The following is a 12,635-nucleotide window of genomic DNA, read 5'->3' on the forward strand; positions in this document are numbered from 1 at the left end:
ACATATACTTTACAGAACCAACCAGATTCTTTAAAATATGTGGTTGTAGTTTTTCCTCTCTAAAACAGTGTTGATAACTTCCTTTATAGTAACGCCATGGAATCTAGATTAACAGTTTATTGTGATAACCCGCATGCACTCGGAACAATCGTATCAAGCATCATTATTTACGCTAATTGCTTAAGCTAATATCACGTGACGCTAAACGCTCTTTGATTAAAATAATTTCATAAAACTTAGCAAATTTTTGCTTAAACATTGGCAATGAATAATGAACAATAACCGTCCACCGTATTATTTTTTGAAAACTTGAGCTAGAAACTGTTAATGTAGTTTGCTTGGCCTAACCAATACTGCACGTGCTTTCACCCTATAGTTTTGCTGCTCTACACCAGCCGTCTTTGATCCGAATTACAAAAAAAACTAAAAAAAATTCAACTTTACTCTTACGTGAAGCTGTAATAAAAAATATCAGACCGATAGCTCACGTGACTTTTTGCGTAGGCGTGCGCAAAAAGTTTGGTCAAAATTGAGCGGTTTTTGTTGAATAGGTCTGCTCATATAGCTTATATTTAGACCAAATTTTACATCTAATTATAGTTTATCAGTGTTCCACATTTGAAAAAATCAATGAAAATTAAGTATTTTTTCTATCAAATAAAGTTTCCGTACTTTCGGTGCGAAGAAAAAAAAATAGGAAGAAATTCAATCACAATTGGAGAATTTATATCTCGTGTATTTCTTAATTGTTTGTTTATAATTAAGCACAAAGCTACACAATGGGCTATCTGTGCTCTGCCCTCGACGGGTATTGAAACACGGATTCTAGCGTTGTAAGTCCGCAGACATACCGCTGTGCTACTGGGGGGGGGGCGTATTTCTTAATGGATTACCTTGAAATTTGGTATGTGAAGTAATAGTTCAGTAGAACACGTCCACTGAAAATATGTGATAGCTTTCTTTTGTAGTATCAAGAAATAGTGTGTCGTACGGCCAAAACAATCTGCAGGACACGTTTAGTGTGTTATTAAACAGGAGTATAGTTTAGTAATTCTTCACGTTCTGTAGATCGGGCTGTGGTAATTCGATACATTACAACGTAAGTTTGTTACAAATCAGTATACTTGGCAGCTAAACGTAAGTTTGACTATTACAAATCAACCCTTAGCAACTAAACGTAAGTTTGGCTGTTTCAAATTTGTACTTAGCAGCTAAACACGAGTTTGTTACAAATCAGTATTTAGCAACTAAACGTAAGTTTGTTACAAATCAGTATGTGACAGCTAAACGTAAGTCTGACCCTTACAAATCAGTATTTAGCAGCTAAACGTAAGTTTGACCATTACAAATCAGTATTTAGCAGCTAAACGTAAGTTTGAACGTTACAAATCAGTATATAGCAGCTAATCGTAAGCTTGACTGTTTCAAATCAGTACTTAACAGCTAAACGTGAGTTTAACTGTTACAAATCACTACTAGGCAGCTAAACATAAGTTTGACTTACAAATCAGTACTTAGCAGCTAAACGTTAGTTTGAACGTTAGAAATCAGTATTTAGCAGCTAAACGTAAGCTTGACTGTTTCAAATCAGTACTTAGCAGCTAAACGTAAGTTTAACTGTTACAAATCACTACTTGGCAGCTAAACATAAGTTTGACTTACAAATCAGTACTTAGCAGCTAACTCGTAAGCTTGACTGTTTCAAATCAGTACTTAACAGCTAAACGTAAGTTTAACTGTTACAAATCACTACTTGGCAGCTAAACATAAGTTTGACTTACAAATCAGTACTTAGCAGCTAAGCCACTTAAATGATAGGAATGATTCACGCTAAGAATGTGATGCTAGACTGCTCCGCTACGCTTGAATCGTGTGCATGTGAGTAGGGTTTTCTGTCCTGGACTGAATTTCTCAGCGGCGGAGGTACGGGTAGTCGATTGTTTAGCTCTAGTTCAGGTATACTATTGTGCATCCACAAAAGGTTTCCTGTTATTGATAAGCTAAAATGCCCTGTTTAGTTACTAAAAGAAACAAGCTCAAGTGCGTGATTTCACTTAAAATCTCACACATTTATCGCGGATTGAACATTTTCTCTCTGTAAATACTACCATTACGTAACATGGTTGTGAACTACCGTTGGTTATTGAAGTGGTGACCTTTTCTAGACTGCTTGTGATTCGATAAACGGTTAATTATGGTCTGAATAAAACTGCACCTGTATTCATACAATCTGCTCTTCAATTACTCCGGTTCATCCAACCCCCTCTTACGGCTAATGAAGAAAACACAGCTGTGCCTACTACGATGCAAGGGTTGAGTCACTGATCGTATTGTGAATTTATTTTTGTGTCTAGCTTGTTACGACTGGTATCTTATGAAAGTTTGAGTATTATATATTAAACTTTAGAGTTGGTAACTTTATACATATTTAGTTTCTGTCTACGCTTATCTGCTACAAGAGGGAACTTTACATTACTTTGTTGTTATTAATGTTATGTCTCCAGAACTCTCAGAAATAGTTTTTACAGACTCTAGTACCAACCTGATATATAATATTACAATAAAAGTCATTCCATTTGAATGAACTTGATGTTAAACATACATATATACAAGCTTATATTTTACAGGAAACTCTTAAAAGCTAGTACTCCAGGTCAGAAATCCCACACTCGTTTGTTTGTTCATTCTACGAAAATGACTTGAAATTATTGTTTGCTTACAATATATGCGATGGTTTGTGATGATTTTCGAACCAGTGAAGTTTGCGCTTTCTACTTGTTCGCACGTCGTTAAAAAAGTAATGCCTGTTTTAAAATATCTTGACGTTTCTGTAGTGAAAAATACATTATTTTTAATTTCACTGTTCACTTTACTTATTTATGAGATGATTTTTTTTTAAATCAAATTTAGCGTTTTATACCAATTAGTAATTATGTCAAAGCTTCTGTAAAGTATTCCACAAAAAGCAAACACGAATTCTACGATTTCGTCTTGTAGTCCTGGAGGTTTAGGACTAACAATGTTAAGCCTGTTTGTCAGTAATGAGGCAAGCTTTCAGACACAAAGACAGTGAATGTAAGAGAGGAGAAGGACAATAAAGACTTGGGCTCGCGACCTTCCGGTCCCTGAGGCTGTTCTCACGGGTGCTTTGAAAACTTCCCGTGCCCCTTCGCAGTCTTAAAAAAAAAAAGGTTTCCTTTGTTGCTCTTCCACATCCCATAGAATGTAGGCCAAGTGAACTAGGTTACATCATCCGAATTCGAACACACTGTGTGAATGTTAGACATGAATTAGTCAATGAACGAAATTCGTCTAAGATTTTTACATTATTTTATTACAAACATAAAAAGTTACGACTTCAAACCTCTTGGTGAGAGCTATTTGGGTGCAACAATCCAAATGAGTAAAAATCAACTATTGAGTCTATGATAAAGGATTTAACAGCGCACCTTTAACCAAATTATATAGTACCGGCGAAGTCCACCTTCTGCACCATATTGAGTAATTTTACTTTTTTTTATCTTGCTAGCCACAACATTCAGAGTAAGAGTCTGCTATCTAACGAAAATATATAAGAAATGACAACAGTAAGTAGATGGGCGCCGTCGGTAATTTTAGGGTTAATGGAAGTGTACAATCGTTCAACTACGTTTTGTTATTGTTGTTTAAAAACCTGGTGTGCCTACAATTGAAGGTTCCAAAACAGTTCATACGTGTAACTGAATCATTTCTTAATTGTCATCAACTAGATGAATTTTGCAGGGAATTTTTCGGGCATGTTATGAACACTCGGCATACTTAACGAGTTGTGTTTATATTAGCATTCAACATGTTATGAACACTCGGCATACTTAACGAGTTGTATTTATATTGACATTCAACATGTTATGAACACTCGGCATACTTAACGAGTTGTATTTATATTGGCATTGAACATGTTATGAACACTCGGCATACTTAACGAGTTGTATTTATATTGACATTCAACATGTTATGAGCATTCGCCATACTTAACGAGTTGTATTTATATTGGCATTGAAAATGTTATGAACACTCGGCATACTTAACGAGTTGTATTTATATTGACATTCAACATGTTATGAACACTTGCCATACTTAACGAGTTGTGTTTATATTAGCATTGAACATGTTATGAACACACGCCATACTTAATGAGTTGTATTTATATTGGAATTCAACATGTTATGAACACACGCCATACTTAACGAGTTGTATTTATATTGGAATTCAACATGTTATGAACACACGCCATACTTAACGAGTTGTATTTATATTAGCATTCTACAAACAGAAGGTTAATCACTAGTTTGCTTTCTTTACCACTTGCTTCAACTTATCTCAAATATACACACTAGGTTTTGTAGCATTTACTCTATTTATATTTTGCATTCTCTGTTTTCAAAACCCAGATTTAGATGAAAGTTCAATACCGAACGTCGTATTGAGCTGACCACACACACACACATAGCGGAATTTGTTCGAACGTTTCATTTTTATACTGGAACATTAAAAGATTATTTGTTCTGGAGATTCATTTATTTTCAGTTGCCTAAATCAAACTAAAGTTTGCTTGTACTTTCATATTCGGTTCCGTGTAAAATGTATTCGACCAAATCTGCCTTATTCTAAATACTAACATAAGATGAATGAAAAAAACAAGCTAAGTTTATCCTACGTAAACTTAAAACGTTTAAATCTAAACCATAATTTTATAGTATCCGACTAGATGTGTGTTCGCTTATAACTGGAGAACAGCTAAACCAATTGTCACCAATCCTGACAAGTACCCTTAGGACATACAGGGAGTGGTATAAAGGTATTGATGCACGAATCTAACCCCCCTCCAATATCATATCCGAGAGCTCCTACGTCTTCCGTGAACGGGTGCGTCAACTTAAATATTATAAGTACGAGACTATTGATTCAAACTAGGCCTTATTTTAATATTACAGGAGTGGGTTTTACTCATCAAAGTTAAAACTGCTCTATCACAAATTTATTCACAAACCAGAGAAACCTCTTTCGTTTGTGTTTGTTTTAATAACTACACAGAAACATATTGGGCGAGAAATTTGCAACTTTATAATTCTACAGTGGCAAAGCCACTTAACATTGGTATTATTTATTATTAGAAATATACACTTTGACTGGAAAACTCTCTTATCTTTAAGGACGTCTCAGATGTAAAATCTTTAATATTTAACGTTCTGCTAACAAAATGTACATGTTTTGGTCTCTTGGAATAGTTTAGAAACTAATTGATGTCGTTTTCAATAAAACATAAAACTTCACGACTCAAGCTTGAAATTATTACTTTGGTACTCAAAAAGATATACCTGACATCAAACAGTTGTGTGGCACGTTTGTGTGTGTGTATATGTGTGTGTGTGTGTGTGTAATTTCTTGCTTTCCAATTTTTCTCTTGAGAAAAACGCAGCTTTTAAAAGAACCGGATTTATGTTAAAGTCTGTGTACAGTCACATTTCTAACAGCGGACTGTCATGGACCAGCCATTTTAATAACAAACAGTACACTGGTTAAATCGAGTAACTCAACACCACAAAATACACACTCGTAACTTACAAGAGGAACAGAGGGGGTAAACCCTACTTTTTCATTAAAGGAGAATTATCTCCTTCACCCTTTTAGTAGGAATAGTACCAAGCTATATGATGTATTTTTGTGAACTCTCCCCTCGCCTTGGAAACTGAAGTTACTCCTCTGAGACAGTCCAGTTCTTTATGTTTCTTTTCTTAAGATTACTGCGGTAAACATTATAACTTTAAAACATTTAAAATTACAATCGCATGAGAATATATCACTTTTAAAATTGTAATTCTAAGTTTCTTATATAATAAAGCTATTCCTCAATACATGAACATGTCGGAAAGATTGTGATGATACTTTGACTTTGTACAGAAATATCAGTAAAACCAACTAAATACCTTCGTGTTAGTAAATAACACTTTTGCTCATACCTGTACTTGTTTGTAGAGCCATAACTACTTTCATTAAGTAAATACAGAAAGAAATGTAAATATCTCAGACGACTCAGAAATGGAACAAGTACTCGTCCAATCCCAGAGAAAGAGAGGATGAAAATTGGTTTAAAATATCTAGTGCTTTTAAAGTCTAACGATCAGACGATCTTTTACATCCACAGCCTATCACAGCTATTAGGCTTTGTCCACCACGGGGAATCCAACCCCAGATTTTATTGTTGTAAGTCTGTAAACTGACCAGTGGCCCACTGGGGGAACAGTGGAGTAATTAAAATCAAACTTACCCCTGAATTCCTGGAGGAAGGGTCTTCTGAAGAGGCTGATGCATACCAGGTGGCAGTTTAGATAATCCGTCTCCTTCTCGTGTCTTCTGATGACGCAAAAGTAACAATCGGCCAAGATCTTCGCACCACACCGTTAGAAGTGCTATAGGGAAGAGACAAAAAATTCAGGTTTTGAAGGTAAATTATTAGTAATTATATCTTTAAACAGCAACCTAAACAATTATTTCAATTTTGCCCTGACAGTCTAGTCATTTGATACCAAAGGACACTGAACTGTCATATTCGTTTCTTTGGTGTTTTAATAACGAATACTGAAAGCAGATATATAAATATACATATTCAGCAATAAGTTGAAATAATTCAGAAGTACGTACAGAATGGGGGGTCTTATTTCCTTCCACGTCAAGAGTTTTTCACTCAGTGAGGTATTACTTGGAGAATGGCATCTTACTTGAAGGAATATGACGTACAAATATTTCCATAAAAGATAAAAATGGTATTATGTGTATACAACGAAACAAACTTTACAATCTTTTGAGTACAGACATGACCAGTAAAAAAGGATTCTTCTGAAATTTCTCTGAGTTGGTTATATTCAGAAACAATTTCTTCAGATCGCACAGGACGACTAAAAATTTCAGTGGCATACAATACGTCTGCTTGTTATCAACCAGAGAAAATGGTTGTTGGAATAACAATTTCAAGTGTCTGATTCGAATAACACAAGTTTTACGAATTCACTAACTTGAATATAAGAATAAAACGAGAGGCTTAGAACCATAACACTCACAAACTTCTCTTACACGAGATAATGATAATAATACCAAAAACATGTGCGTAGCTATGTTACCCCCGTTGACAACCGGATTTTCCACAACCATCAGTTCATCTAATTTATAAGTTAAGGCATGCGCAGATTCCAAGCATAGCTAATCACCAGTATTAGAGAAAAATAAACTAAAATTCACCTGCGGCGTTGCGAATGCATGAACATTCGTAATTGGTCTACATGATAAGGGTTAAACTTTTTGTTCTCAACTTTCACTTTCAACAAGTACACGAGTCTGGTCGGTGATTTTGACCAATCACAGCGCGAGAGATCAATTTTAATCTGACCAGTGGCATGACCTCTACCTGCATTAGAACTGAAAATAATGTGCATCTTAAACAGTCATGACCTTCATACAGGTGTTTTCAATCCACTGTAGCCTAATGAATGTAGATGGTTTGACATATTCGTGCTACACTTTCAGCTTACCCTTCATGCGGCGTGAGCATTCCGAGTAAGCAATATAATCATATTTTAACGTTCTCTTTGTCTCTTTATATTCTTCTTTTTTTTAAAGAATAAAGCTTATGGTATTAACAATTATTTGATTTTTAAAACATTACACAATTACACGGGGCAATAGCACTATAAATCCTGTATGGCTAGTAGATAAACAAGTAAAATTACACCCGCTAGGACTGTAAAGTGACAAATGTACGTGAAATGCATGTTGCTGTATGAAGTTTTTCAACATGATGCATGTCATGTAAATATTAGTTTTCAAATTCAGTGAGAATTATTTGCCCATTATGGATGTATATTACCTTTTAGAATTTATGTTTCGCAACATTATGTTTTGCACACAAGTTTCTTCTATTTATGTTAACAACAAAACTCTGAATCAACCAGACTACTTGTGTAATTTTTGGTAACAAAGTAGGGTCCACACCAGATCCGGAAAAGTTGGAATAAAGTTCAGAACCTGTAGGACTTGGTGTGAGGAGTCGTTTTCTGTGGCTTTTTCTATGGATACAGTGGTCGTAGTGGGTTTTTTATCTCCTCAATGTTAATCAGTATCTCCGCTCTGGTAATGCCTGTCCGCGTTTCTCAACGATTCTATGAATATATCCGGTCTATTGGTGGACGTGTTTCTCTTCGGCCATTTTTATTAGCACCAATTATTCTCTGTCCTCTTTTACGGCAGGTCTGGTAGTTAGAGCACTCGACTCACAATTTGAGCGTACGAATCATTGTCACCGAAAATGCTCGCCCTTTCAACTGTGGAGGCGTTATAATGTTACGGTCAATCCTACTATTCGTTGCTAAAAAGAGTAGTCCAAGAGTCGGCGGTGGGTGATGTTGACTAGCTGTCTTTCTTCTAGTCTATCACTGCTAAATTATGGATGGCTAGCGCAGATAGCCCTCGAGTAGCTTTGTGCGAAATCCAAAAACAATCTTTTTAGGCTTTCTTTCTCTGCAACTAGTATGCAGTCGCTATCGTTTCAACATCTATTGCACTGGTTGGAAGTCGACAATTTTGCTACTGTTGCGTCAGCGAGGTCACGTGACTAGTATCACGCCACCTCTTTCTCGAACCTTCGTGAATTGTCGGGATATTATTGGGGGTAGTCTGGTATATATAAGATGGTCACAACGTGACGGGACAATGTGTAGGTAATGAGTAACTGAATGTATGTGGACAAAATATTGTTGGCTACGTGAGACGTGAGCGTTTGTTATAGAGCGACTGTTGAAATTAAGTGTATCGTAAGTTGTATTCGGAAAGAATAAACCAGTTTTATTTAAGAAAGGACTTGTGTCGCTAAAGTTTCGTCGGAACGAAGTTACGGAAAATTAACTAACGAACGGAGACGTAACATTACCTTACACTTGCAAGTAAGCTTTGAATCTGTTGCTTCTGACATCCGTCCTCTGAAATATAAACAATTTTGAGAGAAAATCTGCCTGTTGACCTCACAGTTCCCGATAATTACTGGCTTTGCGAAACCCTCTATATATATTGTATTACAATAACACCATGACCTCATGCAAAGTTTAGTAAAAATGTCTCTATCTACCAAAAAATGAAATCATTGTATCCTTAAAAATTGCTAAACAAGTTGAAATACCGGATGTGTGCTTCCTGCAGGTGGATGTACGTGGTCTATCTGACTCATATATTTGTTGTTTCGGTAGCACGTACCTTCTAAATGTCAAAAAAATATCACAACTCATTTTGAATTAATTTTAAGAGTTTTCTTTAGTTCAGACTCATTCTTTATATCACTTCAAAGTCTGGACTCGTTTTCAGGAGTATTCAGTCATGTTGGTAGAAGTTACCTGGAACATAAGACATTTCTTTTGTATTTCTATATTATGCAAATTAGCCACAGTGGTAATGTTACACAACATGTGCCAGAATGCGTCTTTGTATCTATTTCATTATATTTTCATACAAAAAGTATAGTATGAAGATATTTCTTCTGGTAAAAAGGCCAAAGCCTAGATAATACTATATAAAGGGTATGTGCTATACCTTAAGTTCAAAACTGAACAAAACTTTTTAATGGAATTTTATTTGATTCTTTATGTAAACAATTTGAAGAAAAAAATTTCCAACTCTCTAATTACAAAATCCTCTAAAAAGAGACGCTATTTGATAGTTAACAAAAAAATTCGGTTTAATCCTTTCGTTTGTTTGGTGTTAAGCCCACAGTGGGCTATCTGTGCTGTGCTCAACATGGGTATCGAAACCCGGTTTTTATCGTTATAATTTTTTTGGACTTACAGTTGAGCCACTTGATCCTTTCGTATTAAGCTATTTCATAAAATTCATTTTTAATTACAAGGGAAACAGCAGTAAATTGTGACATGTCTTTACAAGCTTTGTTCAAAGCCAAAATCTTATTCAATGTTCACTACTTTCAAGTTTGTTAAATTAACGCCAGGTAGAGATAAAGATACTATACATTCAGTGTGAGAGAACATTCCCATTAAAAACCTCTAGGTAAAGGCTTTCGAAACTAATTTTGTGGATCAAAAAGGTTATTCTGGAATTATTTAACAGTCACATCGCGAAAAACCGGATTTAGGTACTCATAGTGAGCACAGCACATATAATCCATTGTGTAGTTTTGTGCTTAACAACAAACAAACAGACAAAAATTATTCAACAATAATTAAATTTAGAATTAAGGTAAGCCTAAGTGTATTGAGTGACGCGAAAGTAAAAGCAGTTTCAGATATCGTCCGTTACATCGTCACCATTCCATACTAAACTAACTAAAGCATCTTATATCAATAAGATTATTTGCACTTACGTCAAGTGTTGTCAAAGAATTTGTATTGCCACTGTTAGTGTTGTACTCCTATGTATGATAATTTTATTTATATAAAAATTGTGGGACAGCAGTGCTTCTTACTTACGAGTCACTAGTATTGCTAAACCGTCTCCCATCTTTTGTGTTTTTTTATCTCAGATAATTAACCAAATCTCTGATTACATAGCAAAATATAATTTAATAAAAGAGTCCAAGTTGACACCTGTAAAAGTTTTAAAAACAGAGTATGAAATATGTTCGTTTGAAAACGTTACAACATGAAATGTAACCAAAATACTTTTGTACGAAATTTCTGTGGATTTGTTATAGGTAGAGGGCTGTTTGTGTTCCGAAAGATGGCTGAATATTTGAGACATAGGATTCGGGTATAAATCACAACATTTGCTGTAACATGTAGTCCCTCTTTTTTTCTGTACTAGTTGAGACAAATTGTCAAAACGATTTCGTATCAAGCGTGGAGATTGTGCAAGGAATAAAACAGGGAGAAAATATTTTCTTTCGAGCTAAAAAACTTAACCAATCGTCTTAGATACTGATGGAAAAAGAACGCCTCGCCGATGTCTATCTACTACCACAAGAGGTTGAACACTTGCGGGAGAGATGCATCTTTCATGAGATCTTCTTCTGACAGAAGACTGCTGCAAATGTTACCAGGCATGCAATCGATCGTCCAGACTCCACGGTAAATTATTCAGTTCACCGCAAGCCTTTCTTTCAGTCTCACATTACTTCCCACACGCATACACAGAGCAACGACGGTATGAGTAAAAAACTGTGTTATTGGTCAACCCGCGGAGTTTCGATGCGATTTTTTTTCTCTTTTTAACATCCTTGCTGCATAAACATGCAGGGTTATTCCCCGAGGTCTACCTTTTATTTGTGAGAAGATCGTTGAAACATTTTTGAGATCCAAGACTTGTGCCACATCGGTTCATAAAGATAGTTAAGGTGTAATAAAAATTGTAGCGGCGCTATCAAACTCTCCAGGGTACAGGGTGAACCCTACATTAACTAGATTTTGGGAAGAATAATTCAACCAAAACCGTAATTGGGTAATTTTGTGCAATTCAAGATTCAAAATGAGTTTTTTTATCCAAAATTATTTTATAAACGTTTGGACGATTAGTCTTTTTTTTATTTTGAAAGATGAGTAAATTGTTTTTTTGCTATTGGGTTGATCCATTAGATAGAAATAAATATACACGTTTGTTTGTTTCTGAATTTCGGGCAAAGCTACACGAGGGCTATCTGTGTTAGCCGTCCCTAATTTAGCAGTGTAAGACAAGAGGGAAGGCAGCTAGTCAGCACCACCCACCGCCAACTCTTGGGCTACTCTTTTACTAACGAATAGTGGGATTGACCGTCACATTATAACGCCCACACGGCTGAAAGGGCGAGCATGTTTGGTGAGACGGGGATTTGAACCCGCGACCCTCAGATTGTGAGTCGAGCGCCCTAACCACCTGGCGATGCCGGGCCAAAATATACAAGAGTTTGTTTTTTCGGATATTTGCGCAAAGCTACACATGGGCTATCTGTGCTACCCATCCCCAGACTGGAGGGAAGGCAGCTATTCAACAACAACCATCGCCAATTACTGAGTTATTCTAACTGAATAGTGGAAGTTCACTGTTACCTTTATAAAGCACCCACGACCCCCCAAAGTGCGGAGCGCATTTTTTGGCAACGGGATACGAATCGTGGACTTTCGATACACAGTCCGGAATACTGTCCATTAGACCACGCCTGTATCAATATACAAGATAAACATGCTGTTGAATAAATTCAAAGAGACTTATGTTCACTTTTGATAATCTACTAAGGTCATTTTTAAGTGAAAATATATTTTACTGCAGGTGTGATTTCAAAATGACTACAGCAGAAAATTGAAAGTAGTGAAAACTTGATTAAGAAAACAGAACCGAGACGAAGGTGTCTAGAAGACTAACTTCCAAAAAATCATGGAGGTTTTATAGGCTAGTGTGCGTATGACGTCATATTCAGTGTCCTCGAGCGCCATGCCTAAAATTCTAAAGTAAAGGCATAACATTGCTTTGACATATCAAGTAAGTACAAACAATATAAAATGCAGTAATAACCACAGCATTCAGCATACCCAGATCAACAAACATAGTAATAACCACAGCATTCAGCATACCCAGATCAACAAACATAGTAATAACCACAGCATTCAGCATACCCAGATCAACAAACATAG

General features: G+C 35.9%; 1 protein-coding gene across 3 annotated transcripts in view; it reads right to left on the minus strand.

Moving 5' to 3' along the window:
• LOC106458875 (zinc finger MIZ domain-containing protein 1-like) overlaps positions 1-12,635 on the minus strand; it is a 136,505-nt gene that overhangs the window by 27,013 nt on the left and 96,857 nt on the right. For all 3 annotated transcript variants that reach the window (XM_022385236.1, XM_022385238.1, XM_022385237.1), the window contains one exon: positions 6,308-6,449. In XM_022385236.1, coding sequence (XP_022240944.1) covers positions 6,308-6,449 — 142 coding nt within the window. The remainder of the gene's footprint in view (positions 1-6,307; positions 6,450-12,635) is intronic.

Source organism: Limulus polyphemus, unplaced genomic scaffold, assembly GCF_000517525.1.
Source record: "Limulus polyphemus unplaced genomic scaffold, Limulus_polyphemus-2.1.2 Scaffold526, whole genome shotgun sequence".
Taxonomy (NCBI): Eukaryota; Metazoa; Arthropoda; class Merostomata; order Xiphosura; family Limulidae; genus Limulus; species Limulus polyphemus.